Raw genomic sequence first — 21,318 nt, 5'->3', positions numbered from 1 at the left:
TTTTTTTTTAACGACATCAACATGAAGACAACACGCTTTCATTTCTAACTACCTGAAGTTAGGATGAGGGGTGATCTGAGGCGTCTTTCCGTCTATGACGCCCCGTTCGTTGATGGTGAGGGATCCACCAGGCTCCAGCAGAGCGTTCAGACGGTCCAGAACAGAGGCACTAGGCAGAAAACACACTGTTAGCTCAACTCACTCATTGTTAGGTTGAATTCTTTCAGCATTGACTATGGTTTTCTTGATATCTCTGGGGTCTATGATCAGATCACATGACGCCTTCAAAGCACCGTAAAAACAAAACTCGGTCACCTGGAGCGCTGCTGTCAACTTCATTCAAAAGTGCAGTTTTGAAACTCTCTCCCAGTTTTATTTGACTTAAAAACCAGAGATATGATAATTTTGAATTGATAGTACAAAAAACATCTATCCAGGGATGGGATGGGAGGGGCAGGTGTTGCATTTCTTTCCATATAGTCAGGAAAAGGTTTTCAAATCAGCTGATGAATTATACCAGAGACGTCTGACGTGGAACTGGGGAGAATATTTTTTCAATTCAGATTTGATGATTTCTGTGTATTTTTGGGCCTAATGTGTTAATTAATTAGGTTGAAGTGAAAAAATAATTATCAGATCATAAAGATGAAGTTGTGCTGAAAAGATACCAAGCATGTTTAACATTTTGTATGTGGTATATAAAGGCAAAATCAAAAGTAATCAAAAACAAAGTATGCTCAGGCCCCAAAAAAAAAAATCTCCTCTTGAGGTCTGTGCCATTAATTTCAGATCTCCACAGACATGTGATGAGCAGATGGACGCATTTTTATGTCCTCACCTGCAGAAGTTGACATTGTCCATGAGCAGCCAATCACCAGCCTGCAGGGCCTGGACCAGCATACCGTCCAGCCACTCAAAGCCTCCGTTGGTCCAGCCGTCCTCCAGCTGAGCCGTACGTTCCTTCAGCAGCGTGAAGTCCATCTGCAGCTTGGACATGTCTGGTGGACAAACACACACACGTTACAGCGATAGAAACATTCTTATACTTTCTAATCTTCAGCCTTGTATCCAGTTTTCCCCTCTGTTCTCATTACCGGTGAAGACTTTGAGCTTGGTGTTGAGCTTCTGCAGCAGCAGGATGATGACCTCCAGCTTGTTCAGAGCTTCTGAGTCCACCGTTCCTCCGGTCTTCTGCAGCTGTTTGTCCTTCAGCCAGTGGCAGAACAGACCCCAGGTCTGCAGCAGGAACTCTGTGTCTTGGATGCCCACGTCCAACGACATCAGGCCCCGTCTTATTACCATGGCAACTATGTAGTCCACGCTTTCCAGCACCTGTTGCCAGGGCCGCATGATGTCCACCTGAGACGAGGAGAAGAACACAGATTGATGTGGTTGGTGTTCCTCCACAGTGAAGAAGGTTCAACAAAGTTGGAACATGACGTCATGGTTACCTGTTCGAAGCCTCCCAGCAGCTCGGTGGTATCCATGGCGCTGTTCATGGCCATGACCCTGAGGCGGTGTCCGGTCAGCAGGGCCAGCAGCCGGGCCAGGCTGGTCTTCCCGCTGGCCGTGGGGCCGACCAGGATGGTCATCCATCCCATCTCCACACACTTCATCAGGGACTCCAGGGGCCGCAGGGCCTGGTGTGTGATGGACAGCGGGGGGTCCAGGGCCACAGGGGCTCCACCGCTGCGCTGCAGGACTGAGAAGCCCACCTACAAGGAACAACCCACGGATAAGAAACCTTGAACTTTGTTCACATGATTTCTAGGGCTGCACTAACCGTTATTTTAATAATCAATTAATCGGTTGATTCTTTTTTCAATTAATCGGTGAATCAGATAAAAAAAAACAACAACAACATTTTCTCCGCCTCGGTCACAGTTATAAAACATCGGCTCCCCACTCTTATTCTGTGGTGTTTTATGGCAGTTTGCATCTGTCAAGTTGCAGTACAGTACAGTACAGTACAGTACAGTACAGTACTGCCTCACGCTGCTACTGCTCGTCCCTACACTCTTAACGCTCCGCTCAACGTGAAGTAAACAGCTCCGCCACATAGTGAGTGACATTAATCGTGCGACACAACAAATTGATAATGAAATTTGTTGCCATCGCTTAATGATAACCGATTTTATCGATTCGTTGTTGTTGTCCTGATTTTCACCAGCAGAAGTCTGAAATCATCAGGGCGAGGTTCAAGTGTTTGTTTTCACCTGCAGGTTGAGTGGCGTGATGTGGAACTGTCTGGAGCCGCTGTACGGCTCAAAGTCCTCTCCAAACACCTTCCTGAACACAGACAGCACCTGAGAGGGACAGGGAGAAAAGTTCAGCTTCACAAAAAAAAAGTGCTTCCCAAAGTTTAAGTCAGAAACAAAAGTAAGAAAGGACAGCTACTGAGTGAGGGTTTGGGTAAACAACAGAATAATACGTTCAATATGTGCACAAATGCAAACACCTGGTGTGAAGAACACAGATGTTATATATATATAACATATATATATATATAGATATATATATATAGCCTGATGAAGCCCACGGGGCGAAACGCGTTGCTGCGGTTTTAACTAATAAATTTATTGAATGTACCCCATTGAGTGCGGTGGAACCTTCTTTTCTTTTTTCATATATATATATGTCTTGTGGAGCTTTAGATGAGAGCAGATACCTGAGCCTTGTCAGCCTCCGTCCTCATCCGGTCAGCGTACACCAGAGCCACATGCTGCCCGGGACTGAAGAACCCTGGAGACTGGTCGGCCTGCATCAGCTGACACCAGCGGAACATGTCGCGCAGGTTGAACTCCCAGGGGCTTCCTTTCTGACCCCACCTGCGCTCTACACACACCTCCTGCACCAGCTATGGGGGGAAAAATCTTTGAATTAATAATCTTAAATTTTTTTCACAATCAGCTTTAAATGCTGCCTAGTGTTGTGTCTTTGGAGGGAACAACCGTCTCTTATTCAGCACATGAGTTTCCTCCAGGAGAGTCACAGACATGCATGATCCCAGGAAGAGAAAAACCTACCCTGTTACTGAACTCCACCATTTTAGCAACAACTTCCTTGTCAATGCTGGGGAAGATGGAGTCGGCTATGAACTCCATGTCTTTGCTGGTGAGCTGGTCAACAAAAACCTAGAGCAAGAGAAGTCATATTTCATGAGAGATAGAAAGAGATTAAATAAAAAAATAAATAAAGAAGCAAAGAGGGGAAACAAATAAAAGAATAATAAATCTTTGTGTCATTTCCTTTGCTCTTGAATGTTCTCTACCTGTGTGAATCTGTTGAGGAAGGACTTAGGAAGTCCCTTCCGGCCACCACCTTGTGTGAAGGGATTCTGGCAGCCGAAGATCTTGGTCTTCTCGTGCTGGACCTGGAAGCTCATGCCCAGTTCAGGGATGTAGATCTCTGCTCTGTGGTCGAAGCAGGCGTTCAGACCCTCCAACACCGACTGAGAGGCCAGGTTCAGCTGCGAGCACAGGGACAGCAAGCCAGTTCAAATACAAACCCAGACTTGTTATTTGTAACAAATTTGGGTTTTGATTATGTTCTTCATGGGTGAGGTTTTCATATAAGCCCTTTTGGGTTTCATACCTTCCCTTCGCACATCCCAATGTTTTTTATACAATGTTTATTAATGTGCATTGTCCCTTTTCAAATAAACTAAACTGAAACTGAATCATAATAATAAATTGTTCATACTATTTTAAACGATATGTTCATGCAAAATAATAAATGAATAAAAAAAGATGAAATGAAAATGTGTGTGAACGTACCTCATCCAGGACGACCCAGTGGCCGGCCTTCAGCGCAGCCAGGAGGGGGCCGTCACGCCACGCAAACTCCCCTCCTTTCCCTCCCTCCACCGGGAGATCCGTTCCAAATAAGTCGGTGACATCCTGCAAAGGGGGGGGGGGTACGCATCGTCAGCATCAAACTTTTATTTCGGAGCACAACGAGCAGCTTCTGGATCAGCGCTTACCGTTTGCTCTGACAGGTTGATTCTGACCAGATGGTTCCCAGAAGCCTTTGCCAGCGCCGCCACCAGGCTGGTCTTCCCTACTCCCGGAGCTCCCTCCAGCAGCACGGGCCTCTGCAGCTTCAGCGCCCGCAGCAGCCGCTGGGCGTTCATGGCCGTGGTGCCGGCTGCGATGGCGTACTCTGACAGGTGGCGGCTCTCCGTCTGAGGACCTGAGGGACACACAGGTCAGATCCAGGTCAGACAGGGAGCTGCACCTGCTGCTCAGCACTGATCTGAGCTTCTCTGCCCCATCACTTGTGTGTGTTGTTTTGTATGTGTGTGTGTGTGTGTGTGTGTGTCTATGCGTGCATGTGTGTGGTTTTTATCTGTTTATAAACCCTTGACTGCTGTGTTCTTAAGTTTGTTTGTTTTGTTTTTTTAAAGCTACTTATTGCTCTTTTAAATTGCCCCCTGGGGACAAATAAAGTTTTTTGATTGATTAATTTGCTGAGGTTTTAGCTTTAGTTTAGTTTTATTTATTTGCACCATAGAAATCAAGGACAAGTGCGGGAGAGGTTAAAAACCCTATAGGGAAAAATATGCAAAGATTCAAAAACTATTCAACAACAACAACAAAAAAGAAAGCAATACAAATACCTTATTAAAACAAAAATGTATGTACGTATGTATAAGTGTAAAATGATAGTGTATGAGTGGGTGAGCAGGTATAGATTCACATGGAGGATGATCTAATGATAACTATACTAGGAAAACAAACTATTGGGAGCCTTGATATACAGTATTTTATGATAAACCAGATTTTCTTTTTCATGAGTCCTCTGCTTGTTTTACAAGTAATCTCCCACGTTCCTTTACTGTAGCTCAATAATATGTTTATTTGCCCCTCTCTATTAATCCGGATTAATCGGATTAAATTTCATTCTGTGTTTGCGGCCATCCAGCTCTCTGTCCACACTCTCCACATGGCAGAAACGATTACCACGTGCAGAACCCTTATTTAAACACTGCGGTTTGCGCATGTTATCATTTAGCGGGTTACTCTAAGTAGATCACCTGTTTTGCGCGCGCTAACCAAACATGCAAAATTTTACCAGGAGCACGCAATTTAGAGCTCCTTATTTAGGATCTTAGTAAACCAGGCCCTAAGTGTAATAAGGTATGATTGAAAGCAGATGATATAAGAGGTGGTCAACACCCTGGAATAAGAAAGCATCTTGTAAATATAGAATTTACTATACAACCTAAAGCGATGTAGAAGGGGTCGATGCCAAAGAAGTCTTCTCCCCACTGAGGTTTGCGTGGCAGGTTGCTGTCGTAGACCCTCAGAGCGTCCATCATCTCTTGATCCAGCTTCGTCATCTTGCTCAGTCGCTGGTGCAGGAAGTTCAGGCACATCCGACGAGCCAGGAGGGCGTTGTCGGCGAAGGACACTGTGGTTCCTGGAAGAAAAAGGAGAAACATTTCTCTAAATAATCTTCTCTGACAGTCAAACTCTCAGCAGAAGTAAAGAGAGGCCGTGAGCTGACCGGAGCCGATGCCGTCTACGTAGACCAGACAGGCGGCGTGGATGAAGGCGGTGACGGTGTCCAGCCTCAGGTCCCACTCAGCCTCCTCTTCGTCCTCCAGAGCTCCCATGGTCATGAAGCCGTCCTCGTCGCGCTCGCACACGGTGTTGAGGAAGTTGACCCAGGACAGGATGTCTCTGACGCTCAGGATGCAGCGACGGCCGAAGTCCTGCCGCGTCAGCCACTCGATGAAGTCCAGCATCAGGTCTGCAATGTCACAGCCTGGGTTTGATTCAGAGAGAAACAACATCACTGACATGTTGGACATCATGTAACTGTTCTGCACATGTATTCACAAAGGTCCGCATTGTTAGCCAACAAGATGCCGGGCAGGTCATTGTCGATTCTTTATTTAATTCAATTAAATCACTATTAGCCACAGTTCTACTTGGCTGATAGATTAGATGATAGATTTGCTCTGATAAACAAATGTTAAAATGCTCTTGGGGTGTCGTACAGCTCACTGGGTTGAGCAGGCGCCTCATATACAGAGGCTACATTTCCTGTTGATCTCAACTGTCCAGTCAATTAACAAAAAACACTTTACAATGTTAAAATGCTACAGAGAGAGAACGGTAGGACGCTAATAGCATTTAGCTAAAAGCAAAACTGTGCCACAGTGTCACTAGAATAACTGAGTGGATACGATGATGACTGTTCATTTCATTTGCCTATTATCTGTCAGCTATCATCTAATAACAACTCATTCAGCCATATCAACAATAATTGTGATGCTGTAATAATCATCATGTACAGGTTACCAGAGGTCAAAGTTTCACAAAACTAAAACAAGTTAATCCAAATATTTATTGTATAATTCAGAAAGCAAGTAAAGAAAATACATTTTAAAAGTTGTAATGAGGACATGTTTAGTGTTTTTGCTGTAACTAAAAGCAGTTTCAGCGTTGGACATGATGATCTGGACTTTACCATCGAGCGAGAGGCCGGAGCGAAGGTTGTGTTGGATGATCTGAACCAGGTCGCTGCGGCTGTTGCTCTGAGGACACCAGATCTCTGTGAAGCGGTTCCTCAGGGCGGGAGACAGCTGTCCCAAAACACAGACACACAAAAGTCAGACTCTACCCACAACTACTGTAGTTTGAAAATGACATATAGTAGGTTCAAATTCACTAAGCTCAATCCCTCTGTCGGAGGGGGAGGTTTCACAGTGGAAACAGTTCTGTCTTACCTCCTTCTTGCCAAAGTCTCCTCCAGGGTTCATGGTGGCGACCAGACGGAAACCTGCAGCTCCTCTGATCAGCTCCACGTCGTCGTTGTCTCCACTGCCCTTCTCTGCCAACACCAGGGACTTCTCTGTCTCCAGAACACTGGCAACAAACACAACACCTTGTTAGGGGCTTTTCTCTGTGTATTTACCTGCGTGTGGTCATACACAGGGCTACACTGACATATACATGTTGGAATTGCTGCATGCAATCATTAATAAAGGAATAGATCAACATTTTGGCAAATTGGCCCATTGCCATAATCCCTGTAGTCATAGCAGCAGGTTTGTTACCTTTATTTGTCAATGCAAGCTATTTTTAGAACAGTGGAGCAGAGCCACGAGCTGCTCAGAGCTAGGCTACGGAGGCTGATGGAATTTCTTTGTTTCCCTCATCAAACTCATCAAAATACACAATCCAACAACTCCACAACGCTCTGGTGGACAAGTTGTGAGCTGCACATTCACCACGCTATGAGATAATAACACAACGTTATGAGACAGAGTTGTTTTAGAGGGAAATTCTTGTAAAACAGCTGATGCGTGTTCCAGTTGGGGGCAGTTTTTCATCAAGCAGTCCCTGCATTTCCCTCTAAAACAACTCTGTCTGGTAACGTTGTGTTATTATCTCATAGCGTGGTGAATGTGCAGCTCACAACTTGTCCACCATTAACAATGCATTGTCCATGGACTTATTAGAGAGATGTGGAATTGTTTCTGATGCTGTTCGTGTGTGTTTGTTACATATAGTATGAGGATAAGTAGATATATACAAATCATGTCAACAAGAATAACATGAACAGCATCATCCAAGTGTAGTGAAGTGTGACACCGTCAGTTCTGAAAGGGCCTAATATTCCCTGTTGACACTGATGTACTGGCATGTGTGTGTGTGTGTGTGTGTGTGTGTGTGTGTGTGTGTACCTGTTGAGTCTTTCCAGCACTGAGTCGTCTGCCAGGGAGATCTCGTCCATGAGGAACACTCCGCCCTCCCTCATGGCCAGCACCAGGGGACCATCATGCCACTGGAACAGTCTGCCGTCCTCTCCATCAGGCTACACACACACACACACACACACACACAGTTGTTGCATTATTCTCCCAGAAGACAGTGTTGTACATCCACTTCAAATGACATTTCCCTAATTAAAGCATTCTTTCCATACTGATGTTTAAGCTGAGAAATGGCCCTAATTTAGTTTCTGTTATTGAATTTCAGTTCAGTTCAGTTTATTTCATGTCCCAAAGGGCAGTATGGGTTGCAGCTCATAGAATCACATAAAGCTAAAAACATCCACTACTCGCTGCCGGTCGCTTGCGTGCACAGCACATGCGACTTATTTGACTGAAATGAATGATGCAAGACCTACTGGTAATAGCACATCCCTGTGTGCTATTACCTGTAGGTGCTTTATTGAATGAAATTGATTGAATATGCTGAAGGAAAATCAAAAGTTTATATGAAATGTAATATTTCTGGGCTATTTTCTACACTAACAAGTTCCAGGATTAATAAGGTTTATGTAAGTTTTTACTGTTAAATATTACTTTGGCTTAGAATCTGCTCGTCTAGATTGTTCCTTTGCTTCTAGATTTGGAAATTCCATCAGTACCTGATGTGTGTGTCTGACAGGTCGCAGGCCTCCCAGGAAGTCAGACGTCTCCATGTGCAGGTGACAGTTGACTGAAAAAAACTTGTGTCCAGCCAAAGCAGCAAACAGCTGGCAGATGGTAGTTTTTCCACATCTGGTGAAGGAACAGGAAAGAGAGATCAATATGATTAAAGAACTGGATGTGTAGTTATTTTTACTAAAAATAATCCACGCATTTATTTTGTTTTGTTGTATTTTATTGTTTTATTGTTTTAAATTGTCTTTACTTATTCCTTTTTATTTATTATCTACTGTAAAGCACTGTGAAGTTAGCTGAAAGTGTTGTTGTAAAGTGCTGTATAAATAAAGTACATTTACATTTACAAGTACACACACTCACAATAAATGTGTGTTTCATACACAGTTATCTCTTACCCGGTGTCTCCCACCAGCAGGACAGACTCCCCAAACCGGAGCGCCCGTCCCACCAGCACAGCCAGTCTCCTCATCCCATGTGTCCACACCACGTGGCGGAACTCCTCAGGAACTCCAGCGATGCTGTCGATGAAGGGACCTGGAGATCAGAGCACCAGACCATGTGACGCTGTGTTCACCAGACAAGGTGACGCTGCTTTCTCTGCTTCTTCAAGTGTTATAGCAAAGTGTCTGAAAAGTAAAGTTGTACTCACTGAACTGGCTGGTCACCTGTTTCTGAGAAAACAGGTTTTCGGGGTTCACCGTCCTCTTGAAGTGTTTCTCCAGGATGGACAGGATGGTGGCTTCTTCCTCCGGCTTCCTCACACGTCCTGCCAGCAGCATGTATCCTGGTGGAGGAGACGGCAGCTTTGTTTAGGGTTTGACGGGAGCAAAGGTATGTAGCTGCTAACTGAACAGAAAAACATGTGAGGAGCCTCACCATCATCAGCCAGGTGCTGCAGCCAGTCCTGAGAAGCCTCCGTCTGCTCCTCCAGCCTGTAGCGGTCTGCCCAGCGGAACAGGTCTCTGAGGGTGATGAAGCCGTGTTTCCCCGCAAACACAGACGAGCCCCTGCGTAAAGACTGAAAAACACAAGCCAGACCGTGAAGTGAGGTCATGCTGAAAAATAAAACAAACAGAAAACGATATGAGGAAGTAAACAAGGTGGATATGAACACAGGGATGTGCTGTTACCTGGAGGTCTTGCATGACCTTGACCAGCTTGGTGCAGTAGGATGGAGGCAGCTGACACCTCTGGGTCAGGATGGTCTCCAGCTCTCCACTGGGCAGCTCGTCAAAGTGCAGCTCCACGAAGCGGTTCCTGAAAGCTCTGGAGAGAACCTGCAGGTTTGGAGGAGACAGTGAAGAGGACTCTGTTTGAGTTTTCATTTATATTTCACTTGACTTTGACTTTTATTTTATTTTGAGAAAGTGTGTCCCCAGTTTATTAGTTTCATTCTATTATGACTTTTGATGGTAGTAAGGTTCAATAGAGTTGCATTTTATTCAAATCAAAAGGGGGTGATTCAGATGTAGCTTGGAGTTTGACATATTCATTTTTGTATTATAAAGTTGTTTTTTGGATTTTTCACACTTTTGCATAACGTAAAAGCATGATTTCACTGTATCATCTTGGGTTTATAAATATATGTTAAAATTACAGTTTTATCCATTTAAAATGAAATCTACAGTAACACCTAGTAATGCTACATTTGATATTTGAAATGAAGCAATGTCTATATCAAAGAAGGTTGTATTACTGACGACACAATAAAATCTGCTAACAGTGAAGGGGTCAGACTTTCTGAAGCATCTGTATCTCCATGTGAACATTTTGACCACGCTAAGAAAAGAGATGTGCAGAGCATCTGGAGGTGACCACAGTGCAACCACATCATTCAACCATCCTTCTTACCTTTCTACCACCGTACAGCCCAGGGGGATTCTGGGTAGCAAACAGCTTGAATCTGGGATGGGCCTTGATGACTTCCTGCGTCTCGGCCACAAAGAGCTCCCTGTTGTCGTCCAGCAGTCTGTTGAGAGCCTCCAGGACGTCGGTGGGGGCCAGGTTCAGCTCGTCCAGGATGATCCAGTAGCCTTTCCTCATGGCGTCGATCAGAACGCCTGCAGCCAGAGACATGTTAGTCTGGGCCGCTGCCACAGCTCAATAGCAGACATGGGAAACACAGCTGCAGTGTGTAACAGTGGAGGAAGAATACACATCATGCAAATCAACTGACTTTACATAATCTGGGACCTTTCAGTCATTTTCAAACAAAAGAGTTCAATATTTGATGGTTCCAGCCTGTCAAATCGGAGCATTTTCTGCTTTTTTGTCAAATATTATGATGAATCAAATATTTTTAATAGGCTTATAGAGACTATGATTTGTAGCATTTTTTGGTTTATGTTTAGTCGACAAAACATGGAGTTACACTACGCTCTAAAAGGGTTAGGGTTCAAATGAGGGAAACCTCAACGATCTCCAGGATTAAATAAATAAATGAGATCAAAATGACACCAGACGGTTAATTACCAATCAAGAAGAAAATAATCAATAGACTGATCAATAGTGGAAATGATTGTTATTGTTATCATATTATATAAACTATTTACAATTCAGGTCCCCCATTCCGAGGACCTGACCTGTGTCCTCAATAGTCCCTTCGTCCCTGCTCAGTGTATCAGTGTTTATTGATGTTTTAAAAGGTTTTTTGGAGAACAGCGGAGCTCTGTGGCACAAAGGTATATCAGCTGCTTTGGGCATTAGCTGTTAGTAGGATACATTGATTGTTGTCATTGTTTCAATGTGCTGATTATAAGAAAATATATAGAACCAATATACAGTTGGTTTAAAGGTGTCAAATAGTGAGATTTTCATATCTCACTTATTTCTTATGTTTCACTAAATACTATAACCTGGTATTAAAATGATCATACTTCTGTATTGTATTTGATATTCAGTATATATCTAGTGATAACAGTGTAGTGGTGTGTGAACTTCTGATTTCTTCTTGGATTTACTATAAATAACACTGATCATATCCCACATGGGTATACGTTGTATCAAGGCCTAAAAACCTGTGAACTGCATTTATCAACATGTGAAAGTCATTTGTAAATGGGTCAAATGTCTGGGAGTCTCCGTACCCTCTTTGAACACCAGCTTGCCCCTGTCGTCAGACGAGTAGCAGCCGATGTACTCCTGGATGTCGGTGTGCTCGTGGTTGTTGATTCTCACACACTGGTTCCCGGTGGCCTGAGCCAGCCAGCAGATCAGGCTGGTCTTCCCTACAGACGTCTCTCCCTGGATCAGCACTGGGTGGGTCCTTTAGGGGCCAGAACACAGAGACAAAGAGACCGTTACAGGAGGAGAGACAGCTGATGTGTAATGAGCTCAATAGACTGGTTCTGTAACCTGACTGACCACACTGACCTAGAGGGGATAACGAGTGGTGAAGAGTTGGTGCTGACTCATACAGCATGTCTGCATGTCTTAGAGCTACACTATTAAGCCATCTATATTTTAAAGGGATAGTTCAACATTTTGACAAATTGGCCCATTGCCATAACCCCTATAGTCATAGCAGTAGGTTTGTTACCTTTACATAATTGTTGGTGCAAGCTGGTTTTAGAACAGCGTAGCAGAGTCGTGAGCTGCTCAGAGCTACGCTACGGAGGATTTTTTTTTGGTTTCCCTCATCAAACTCATCAAATACACAATCCAACAACTCCAAAACGCTCTCATGGACAAGTTGTGACCTGCACATTCACCACGCTATGAGATCATTATGGAATGTTACGAGACGGAGTTGTTGGTAAATTCATGCAAAACCGCTGATGCGCGTTCCTGTCGGGGGCAGTTTTTCGGCAAGCAGTCTCTGCATTTGCCTCGAAAAACAACCCTGAGTTGAACCAAATCATGTCACAGAGCTGAAGTCGTCTCAAACTGGTTTCACCAATATATGAGATGACGCATTTTGATTGATGGCCACATCGCCAGAAATTTGTGATGTCAAAATGGGGTCACAAGCCAAAAAAGGTTGGGAACCACTGACCTAGAGGGTGTTCCTAATGAAGTTGTGACGGTTTGTTATCTAAAACTAGCTTTTATGACTAGCTTTTTATTCCCTGCTTCGACTCAACACTGCCCCTGTGCACAATATAAATAGTTTTTCCCCCCAGTTTGATGTGACAAACCTTGACTGCCCTGCACAGAGCACAGCTCCATCCAGCTGTTTGGGATGAGCTGAAACTGACAGTGACATGATCGGTGAACCTTCCGCCATCAGCAGCAGACCTCGCTAATGCTCTTAGGAGATCAGGATGCCACGGCCACAGAAGCCAAACAGAGGCAGAAAAACTAATCGCTTCCTGCCTGCAGGGGGAATTCAGTTCCGAACACATTTCTGTCCTCATGCACTCTGGTTCGTTCTTTCATAAAGGGACGGAATTAGCTCTGAACGTCTAGACACTGACAAATGTGCCAATTGATTTGGGAGGAAATCATGAGCAGGCGGTTGCAGCTGGGCGACGGTTTTCCTACCCTGCAGATACCACTCTGGCGAGGTCGCGCAGGTTCAGCTTGACTGAAGCGGTGAGGATGTAGTTGGGGTCTACAGCTGGCTCGTGCTCCCCCTGGGACACCCAGTAGCCCTCCACCTCCACACAGGGCTGGCCTGGGGGCGCCGGGATGGACTGGAGGAGACATAACAGGAGGCTTTCATCTCCACACAAACATCCAAATACATCACAGCAAATGGACTATTGGAGAATTGATTTAAATTTGAAAATGTTCAAATACAAAATATCCACATCCCAAACACAGTTCATTATAAAACATGACAGCACTCGACAACAACAACATCAACAACACACAAAGAGGCCAGCTCTGAGGAAGTCTAACCTGCTTGAGACACTTGGTGTTTCCCATCAGGATGTGCTGACACACAAGTTTCTGGACCAGAGGGTGGGAGCTTCTATCCAACTGAGTCAAGAAACTCAGGCAGAAACCCTGCAGACAGAGAGAGTGTCAGCCTGGAGTGCATGGAGGTGATGGGGACAGGTCTATTCAATATTTGAAAAACTAGTTCTCTTCAGTCCCTACCTCGTAGAGTGAGCGCTGAACACTAGTGCAGGGGTTGGCTGCCACGTACTTCAGCGCCCGGCACAGAGTCCTCAGGCTGTAGTGGGGCCTGTGCCCCGTCCCGTCCACCAGATGGGAGTTGGCCTCCTTCCGTACCGCCAGGTAAAAACTGCACACAAAGACAGGAAGGAAAAAGGGAATGTGGTTATAAGAAGAGAATTTGAATGTGTGTTTATTATAACAAAAAAGAAAGAAAGAACAATGAGAGCACTTCAGAGTAAAACCAAGAAAGGAAATTTGACACACTCATAGTACTGACAATAGGTTTTTGTTGATTTCCTTCTGAGATTGCCTCAACAACTTCCAAAAATAGTGTTAAAGGGATAGTTCAACATTTTGGCAAATTGGCCCATTGCCATAATCCCTATAGTCCTCCCTTTAACTTTAACAGAATTCATCAAATACACGATCCAACAACTCCAAAATGTTTGAAAACAGCTCCGTCTCGTAACGTTCCATTATTATCTCATAGCGTGGTGAATGTGCAGGTCACAACTTGCCCACCAGAGCATTTTGGAGTTGTTGGATTGTGTATTTGATGAGTTTGATGAGGGAAACCAAGAAATCCCATGAGCCTCCGTAGCGTAGCTCTGAGCAGCTCACGGCTCTGCACTGCCGTTCTAAAAATAGCTTGCACAGACAATTAAAGGTAACAAACCTACTGCTATGACTATAGGGATTATGGCAATGGGCCAATTTGCCAAAATGATGAACTATCCCGTTAAGTGTTGTTCTACAGTTAGAACAGGGTTAAGTTGATTTAACCTGCTGTAACAACATGTAAAGGCTAACCTTATGATGCCACTGATGACGCTCCGGTGTGGATTCAAGAACTTGAGGTAGTCTGAAACCAGAATCCGCAGGTCTCCTTCGTTCTCCAGCTCGTCCACGTACAGCTCAGTGAACCTGTCACACACCGGGGGAGAAATGTAGTGTTACTGCTGTGTTTGTAGCCCTCTTTAACATCCTCAATTCTTATCATCTGTGTCTAAACTAAACTACAATAACAAATCAAGCTAGAAACAGACTCGCCTGTTCCTGAGGCCCAGAGGCAGGTTCCTCTTCCCCACGTCTGTAGCTGGGTTCATGCAGGCAAAGAGTCTGAAGTCTGGGTGGCGAACCAGGGGCTCTTTGATACAAAACAAAAAGCAAAATAAAACACAACAATTTTATCATGAGAAAGGAATTAACGAGCAGACGAGATTTAGATTTCATCATTTCTTCAACCCTGACTGTCCTTACCGGTGTCTCCACGGTCCAACAGCACCAGAGATCCAGCGCTGCCCTCAAGAAGTCCACTCAGACACTCCAAGGTCTCGGCTGCTGCCAGGTTGATCTCGTCCAGCAGGACCCAGTGACCTTTCTTCACCGCCTGAGCCAACGTTCCCTACAGAGGAACACAGAGGAGTTAGAGCTGCTGCACCGACAATAGAGCCATTAGACGCAAAGGCAACCGTTTTTAACTCTCCTTCATCCCTACCTCTGTGATATTACTGAAAAAAAAGTTCAGCAACACTGCCACTGTTGCTCTCTTTTTAGATTTTTTAGGTTTATATTTTTTTTTTTACTATATCTTATCTTACTTATGATTGATTTGCACTGTTGAGATGCATTATATTCTGTTTATTTTTTTTCTCACGGTGTGGATGTGGTAAATGTTATATTGTGTGTGGGATATGTGGCAGATAGGTGCCAGAGAGGGCAGTAGTGGGTCTAAATGTTCACTTTCAGAGAGTGAGAAGCACCAGGGTGATAAGGCTTGGGTGAACACCTGGGCAACCTTTTGTCTGCCGTGGGATCGGTTTGAATAGAAAAAGCACAGAGAGGCTATTGCTATGTATGGTTATTTCATTCACATTAATTATATGTTATGATCCTGATTTATGATTTACAATGTTGAAACTAATTTCTGTTTTTCTCTTTTGAGGTTATCAAGCTGACTGATTCAACAACAAAACAAAAGTCAAATAAAAAGGAAATAAGTTGAAATGACTTGACTCCTGTGTCCTCTGTGCCAAGCCTGGTCAAGTTCAGGCAGATGAAGTCGTAATAACTCAATATGCATAATATTGCACTTTATTACTAATATTACTAGGGATGTCCGATATTAGAAATTTGCCGATATCCGATAACCGATTTTTTCCAAAATTAGAATTTCCGATTCCGATAATAACCGATATCGATACGCAGGCTTTTTCCCCCAAAAAACGAATTAATCCTGTCAGAAATTAACACATTACTGTATGACTACATCTATTGTGATGCCCCACTGGATGCATTCCACAAATTAACATTGTTCATTTGTTTACAGACACTTATTTATTTAAGCAGGCTTTTAGTTAATGTGTTAAATTGTTTTATTCATTATATTTTTATGTTTTTACTGTTGTATTTCATTTTATTGTTAAGCACTTTGTGATTTTTTTTTCCATGAAAAGTGCTATATAGATAAACCTTACTTATTTACACAGACCACAGACACACACACACAGACGGACGGAGGGGCAGGCAGGCACGGACGGACGGACGCGCACACACACACTCATCACACTCATTAATAATAGCCAACTGCACAACTGAAAATATTGTAGCGACCCCGCAGTAATATTCTTGTTATGATGTTTAAGTTCTGTGATTTCTGACTGACTGTGAATGTGTACGGACAGGTAGGGTGGTTGGATGAGAAACTGAGGGGCCTGGGTGAGTGTGAGGAAGACAGCTGTGTGTGTGTGTAGGTGAGTGAGTGAGGAGGAGCAGAGGAAGAAGTGAGAGCTGTCGGGTCGGACGCTACAATATCAATAGAAACATGTGCTTAACATAGACGTCGGACGGGAAATAGCCGCGGAGCGGAGCCAGTTTCCTTTCGATCCCGTTAACAGATTGTGCCAGATGCGCCAGAGCGCGCACCTCTGTGCCAGGCTCGCGCTCAGCGATTTGTGTTTATTCATTTTAACAGAGCACGCGAGAGATTAACACACACATTCACACAGGCTACACACACATACGGGCTACACATGATACACATACCCACAGACACACAGCTGAGGGGCCGAGGCGCGGCACGTAGAAATGCACATCTGGTGGCGTGCCCCCCAGGGTGCTCAACCTGGTCAGTGGGTGCTCGTGCCCCGGAGCACCCACTGAATCTGCGCCGCACGGAAGACGGACAGACACACACACAGACACAAAGCCTCTGACTGCTGGATCAAACCACCACTGCATACCTTGTGCGTTATACCGCAGCACGCGCTGATTGACTTGAATGGGGCTGCTGCATTGCTGCAACGTGCGAGATGGCGACGGTCGGAGCAGAGAGGGATTATGAGGAAATCTGCGAGTGAGCGAACAGACACGTGTGCTCTCTGTCTGGCTCATTGAAACAGCCTATATCTTATCACTGGATGCGAGTGACAGGCGAACAGTCAATCATGTAACAGCTGTGTAGTTTGGTTGCAGCACCATCCCATGCCTGTTTGTTTACAACAGAACAGCTGTAGTAAGAACACGTGGACTATTATTGTGAGTCTGAATCAGTGACAGCAATTGTTAAGTAGCGGATTAAGTAGCAACGGTCCACCGCTACTTAATTCACTATGAAGGCACGTTATCGGGTTTTCATTATCGGCCGAAAAACCGATAACGATATGGACAGATATTACATTTTTATGCTAATATCGGCCGATATTATCGGTAGGCCGATATCATCGGACATCCCTAAATATTACTCAAACTCGAATTGCACTGGTGTATGCCTATTGTTGTTTTTTTGCTGCTATATTTAAACGTCTGTTACTACAGTTACTGTATGTTGTTGTCAGTCCTAACACCTCTTTAACAGTCTCAATAGAAACTGATATTAGACCATTCATTAAGGAGGATGTATTGCAGGACTACACTGCATACGTTTTAGCTGGGTGTTCCTAATATAGAAGAAGAGTAACTATGACAGTCACGGGGGTCAGAATAGGTCCCAGAGTGGAATCAAACAACGAACGTTCTGCTTTATGTGGCTCAATCATTAAAACAGCAGCTTCCTCTTTACCTCCACAAAAGCAAAGACCATGGCTGTCTCACAGGCTCGGATCTGCTGCTGGGTCTGACTCAGTTTTGCAGCCAGCTCCTCCCACTGCTCCTGCAACAAGGAAGCTGCAAAGACACAGAGAGAATAACAGGTCACTCACTGTGTTAGAACAAAGCAGCAGCACACTATACTGTTGTGATTGTTCTGATTCACTACCGTTTGATTTCTCCTGCAGCTCCTTGGTGAGAGCAGACTTGCAGACGTGGTCCATGAGTTTGAGCAGATCCTGCCAGCGTTTCCCCCTGAAGCAGGTCTGAACGTGACCCAGGAAGGTCAGGTTCTGCTTCCTGGAGTAGGTCTGAGAGAACAGGTCCTCGAAGGCCTCCCGCAGAGGGAGTAAGATCTGCTTGTGGTCCACTGGCTTGTACCTGTAGTAGACAGAAATAACAAAAACAGAAATATTAAACACATTTTCAAATGAACAGATGTTGGGCTTGATTTTAAACACCGTATGGAAGGATTGATAATTCACATATGAGACGTAAAATTTGGTGATACAAAATAAAATGCACTGTTTGTGGGTCACTCACCCTCCGAGCAAGTCGGCCGTGTCACTCTGTTGGTTCATGTTCACGACCCGCAACCTGTGTCCTGGATTGAAAGCAGAATAGATCGTATTTGAATCAGTGGTATCAAAACAACTGTAACATTTATGAGACTGTGGCAATAATGTGGCAATACTGAGGCAAGATGCAATATATAGAAAGTCCAATAATTATTTATTACTTTGTATGAACCATGAACTTAGTTGTACTGTCTGTAAGTGATCTCTGTTGGTTGTGTGTGTGAGTATGTGAAATGGTGTATGGTTTTAAAATCTGTTTTGCAGGATGTACAGCATTGATTGTCCAAGACAATTTTCCCTCCGGGGACATTAAAGTTTATTTTGATTGATTTGATTGAATCTGGGATTTCCAGGTTAAGGTCAACTGCCACATCTCCACACAGAAGATAAGGGCAACGCCACCGAGTACCTTCAAACAGGGCTTGACGTTAAACTTTCTACAGCTTAGCTACCTGCGTTGTGATGGTCTTTTCAACGGGAAACAACTGGGGGCGACAGGTTTACTGTGATTAAAATGTGTTGTGTCACTCGCGTGCAGACTGTCTGCTCTGACTCTGTCCGAGCTGTCGACTCGTAATGTGCTGTTTTTTTTTCGTGGGGTACCGGCCAAATGATCAGTTATTGGCTTTTTCCTGCTCCGAACTATCGTTATTGTATCGGCCTTTAAAAATCCACTATGAGTCGACCTCTAGTTAAAGGACATTTCAATATATGGACAGGAGGATCCAGGGGTCAAAGCACCACTCTTGTGATGTGACTCTAGTGGACAACGTCCTCTACCAGCTCTGCTCCTCTGTCTGTGCTCTCTGTAAACATCTGCTCACCTGTAACTCTGGCCAGGTGTTGCACAGTGGAGGTCTTTCCAGTTCCCGTCTCTCCCACCAGAAGAACAGGCTCTCCTTTGAACACACACTCGGCCAGCTGTTCCAGCAGCACAGCAGAAGGTCGAGTGGCAGCAAATGTCTGGTTTTCCCTGGAGTCATAATACGAAAAAGTATAGTCAGTGATTACACAGTGAGCTGTGTGAGATGTAGACATTTAGATATAGTAGATACGGCTGTAACAGTCATGAAATACTTACCAAATGAATATGTAAAACAGGAAAAAAGAAAACTTCTAGAAATACCATAATGTCACAACATTTATTGACCTGGAAGATGACAACTACTATGCAGTTCATTCTACTACTGTGGTGAGGACACTTCTCCTTTCATTTATACAACCAGATCAGGACACATGATGTATTCCTTAATAAAACCTGAGGAGGTCAGTTGGTGACCTTCTTAGCTTCAGACCTTTTCAGATCAACGTCTCATTCTAAAGGTATCAAAAGTAACACAGGCCATAGACGGAGCTACCCAACTCAAACTTGAAGAGGCTGACGTTTTTATCTCTTTTTATCTCTGTTGTACTGCCTGCTTCATTACCACAATGACAGACAGATACAGACTCACAAAGTAAAACAATATCAGCCATGTTTTTCCATCTGGAAATCACAAATGCTAAACCTAGTGCCTCAAAACAGATAAAGAAGAAAACTTTGGCCTTTACCATACCATGACTTGTTTTTAAAAACCTAAAAAAAAAAACACTTGCAAATCCCTGTGTATTAAACTAGCTATGAACCCAATGTTTTACTTTGTGACAACTATAGCATAAATGCTAAGACAACTGCAAAGCCAAATATTAGCTTACATCAATGTAGTGCAAATATTAATATGCATACCAGCCCAGATGCTGTGATAAAACCAGGACTGTACTAAACTGTGGTGGCGGCAGCGATGACCGGAGGAGAAGTGTAAGTTTCGCTTTTACCCACCACGTCTCTCCCTCGACGCAGAGGGGAGGGAGGAGGGGGGGCGGTGTTTCGTACCCGTGCAGAGAAGTTACATAGTGCAGTTTCAGCCGACGCGACCCCGCTCAGGCTGCAGCGGCAGCACCATTCATCCTATTAACCATTTTTCTACCATTGCAATGAGTCTGGAAACATTATTTTAAGGCCGAAAAACTCAATGCTATGCTACGCAATGTTACTTTAATAACCTTGAATTAGCCAACCTTAGCCACCAACAGCTACTTTTTCCAGATAAAGTCAAGCTACAGCAGCAAAACCTCTGTGTGTAGAACTTTAAACTCAATTTTTAATTTTGCATTTTGAAGTGTTTTAATGAAAAATCTCTGGATAACATGGTGATCCAGTAGCACAAGTAAGGAAAAACCACAAAGTCAGTGAACTCACTGATACAACGGTATCACTTGCAAAATGCCTATTTACATGTTCATATTAGCCACCATAAGCATAAGCCACCGTTCAGCAACACTGAATAAAGCTTTAGCAGTGAATGGAAACAAGAATAATTGATAATCAATAGGCTTTATGCACAGCTCCACTACTTCCTGAACTTTAGCCAGCTCCTTTATTTCCTGTCTAAAATTATTGGACAAACTGATTAATCCAGGTGTGTCTGACCTCACAACAATGGTCAGACACACCTGGATTAATCAGTTTGTCCGATAACGTTAGACAGGAAATAAAGGAGCTGGCTAAAGTTCAGGAAGTAGTGGAGCTGTGCATAAAGCCAATTCAATTTTACTTTTGCAAGAAGGACATTGTGTATATTTTTCTTCTTTCCAGTGTTAATTCTTACTCAGAGGGAGCTAGCCAAATTATCACCGACATTCATATGATAGTTCAAAACTCAAGTATGATTACTTTAACACTTGTTACTGTACCACGGTGGCTGTACACAATGATCTCAGTTGTTGCGTGCTACAAAAAAAGTTCACACTTTGTTTCAGTCGAAAGTCTGACACCCACTCGTATTGGATTTTGAAAAGAATCAGTGAGAATATTTGGGCATCTCCTGAAAGCAGGGCCATTAGATGATTTTGTTTACCACAATGTAGTTTCCAATCGATTCAATGGTAACTCAATATAGCAGCAAGGGTTGTATTTGTTTTCTATCAGTGGTTGAATAAAGGTCAAAGGGGTCGGGTGGGCGGGATGTCCCACTTACACGCTCAGCTGCACGGCTTCAGTCTGCTTTCGGACCAGGGTGACTCTGCCCACTGACACCTCCAGCTCGGTCACGGAGATGCCAGGCTGATACATCTGGCAGAAGTGCTGGGCCTGGCGATGAAGAGTGGTCAAACATAAAAATGACAAGATGTTTTTGTTTGAATAGA

At 44.0% G+C, this 21,318-nt stretch overlaps 1 protein-coding gene across 2 annotated transcripts in view; it reads right to left on the bottom strand.

Moving 5' to 3' along the window:
• Positions 1 to 21,318, bottom strand: part of mdn1 (midasin AAA ATPase 1) — a 63,279-nt gene that overhangs the window by 32,763 nt on the left and 9,198 nt on the right. For both annotated transcript variants that reach the window (XM_085771125.1, XM_085771126.1), the window contains exons 13-45: positions 21,150 to 21,262; positions 18,957 to 19,105; positions 18,098 to 18,158; positions 17,724 to 17,935; positions 17,529 to 17,632; positions 14,729 to 14,873; positions 14,519 to 14,615; positions 14,279 to 14,392; positions 13,448 to 13,595; positions 13,247 to 13,354; positions 12,887 to 13,038; positions 11,491 to 11,669; positions 10,256 to 10,464; positions 9,535 to 9,681; positions 9,281 to 9,422; positions 9,054 to 9,188; positions 8,800 to 8,938; positions 8,386 to 8,518; positions 7,697 to 7,827; positions 6,737 to 6,875; positions 6,478 to 6,592; positions 5,509 to 5,769; positions 5,224 to 5,421; positions 3,983 to 4,191; positions 3,777 to 3,899; positions 3,272 to 3,469; positions 3,027 to 3,134; positions 2,669 to 2,857; positions 2,217 to 2,306; positions 1,452 to 1,715; positions 1,095 to 1,359; positions 839 to 998; positions 53 to 169 (exon numbers count right to left, since the gene is read on the bottom strand). In XM_085771125.1, the coding sequence (XP_085627251.1) occupies positions 53 to 169; positions 839 to 998; positions 1,095 to 1,359; positions 1,452 to 1,715; positions 2,217 to 2,306; positions 2,669 to 2,857; positions 3,027 to 3,134; positions 3,272 to 3,469; positions 3,777 to 3,899; positions 3,983 to 4,191; positions 5,224 to 5,421; positions 5,509 to 5,769; positions 6,478 to 6,592; positions 6,737 to 6,875; positions 7,697 to 7,827; positions 8,386 to 8,518; positions 8,800 to 8,938; positions 9,054 to 9,188; positions 9,281 to 9,422; positions 9,535 to 9,681; positions 10,256 to 10,464; positions 11,491 to 11,669; positions 12,887 to 13,038; positions 13,247 to 13,354; positions 13,448 to 13,595; positions 14,279 to 14,392; positions 14,519 to 14,615; positions 14,729 to 14,873; positions 17,529 to 17,632; positions 17,724 to 17,935; positions 18,098 to 18,158; positions 18,957 to 19,105; positions 21,150 to 21,262 (5,054 nt within the window). The remainder of the gene's footprint in view (positions 1 to 52; positions 170 to 838; positions 999 to 1,094; positions 1,360 to 1,451; positions 1,716 to 2,216; positions 2,307 to 2,668; positions 2,858 to 3,026; positions 3,135 to 3,271; positions 3,470 to 3,776; positions 3,900 to 3,982; positions 4,192 to 5,223; positions 5,422 to 5,508; positions 5,770 to 6,477; positions 6,593 to 6,736; positions 6,876 to 7,696; positions 7,828 to 8,385; positions 8,519 to 8,799; positions 8,939 to 9,053; positions 9,189 to 9,280; positions 9,423 to 9,534; positions 9,682 to 10,255; positions 10,465 to 11,490; positions 11,670 to 12,886; positions 13,039 to 13,246; positions 13,355 to 13,447; positions 13,596 to 14,278; positions 14,393 to 14,518; positions 14,616 to 14,728; positions 14,874 to 17,528; positions 17,633 to 17,723; positions 17,936 to 18,097; positions 18,159 to 18,956; positions 19,106 to 21,149; positions 21,263 to 21,318) is intronic.

The sequence above is a fragment of the Trachurus japonicus genome, chromosome 24 (genome assembly GCF_045865225.1).
Source record: "Trachurus japonicus isolate A0001 chromosome 24, Traja_1.0".
Classification (NCBI taxonomy): domain Eukaryota; kingdom Metazoa; phylum Chordata; class Actinopteri; order Carangiformes; family Carangidae; genus Trachurus; species Trachurus japonicus.
This window is presented reverse-complemented; position numbering and strand designations above follow the sequence as displayed.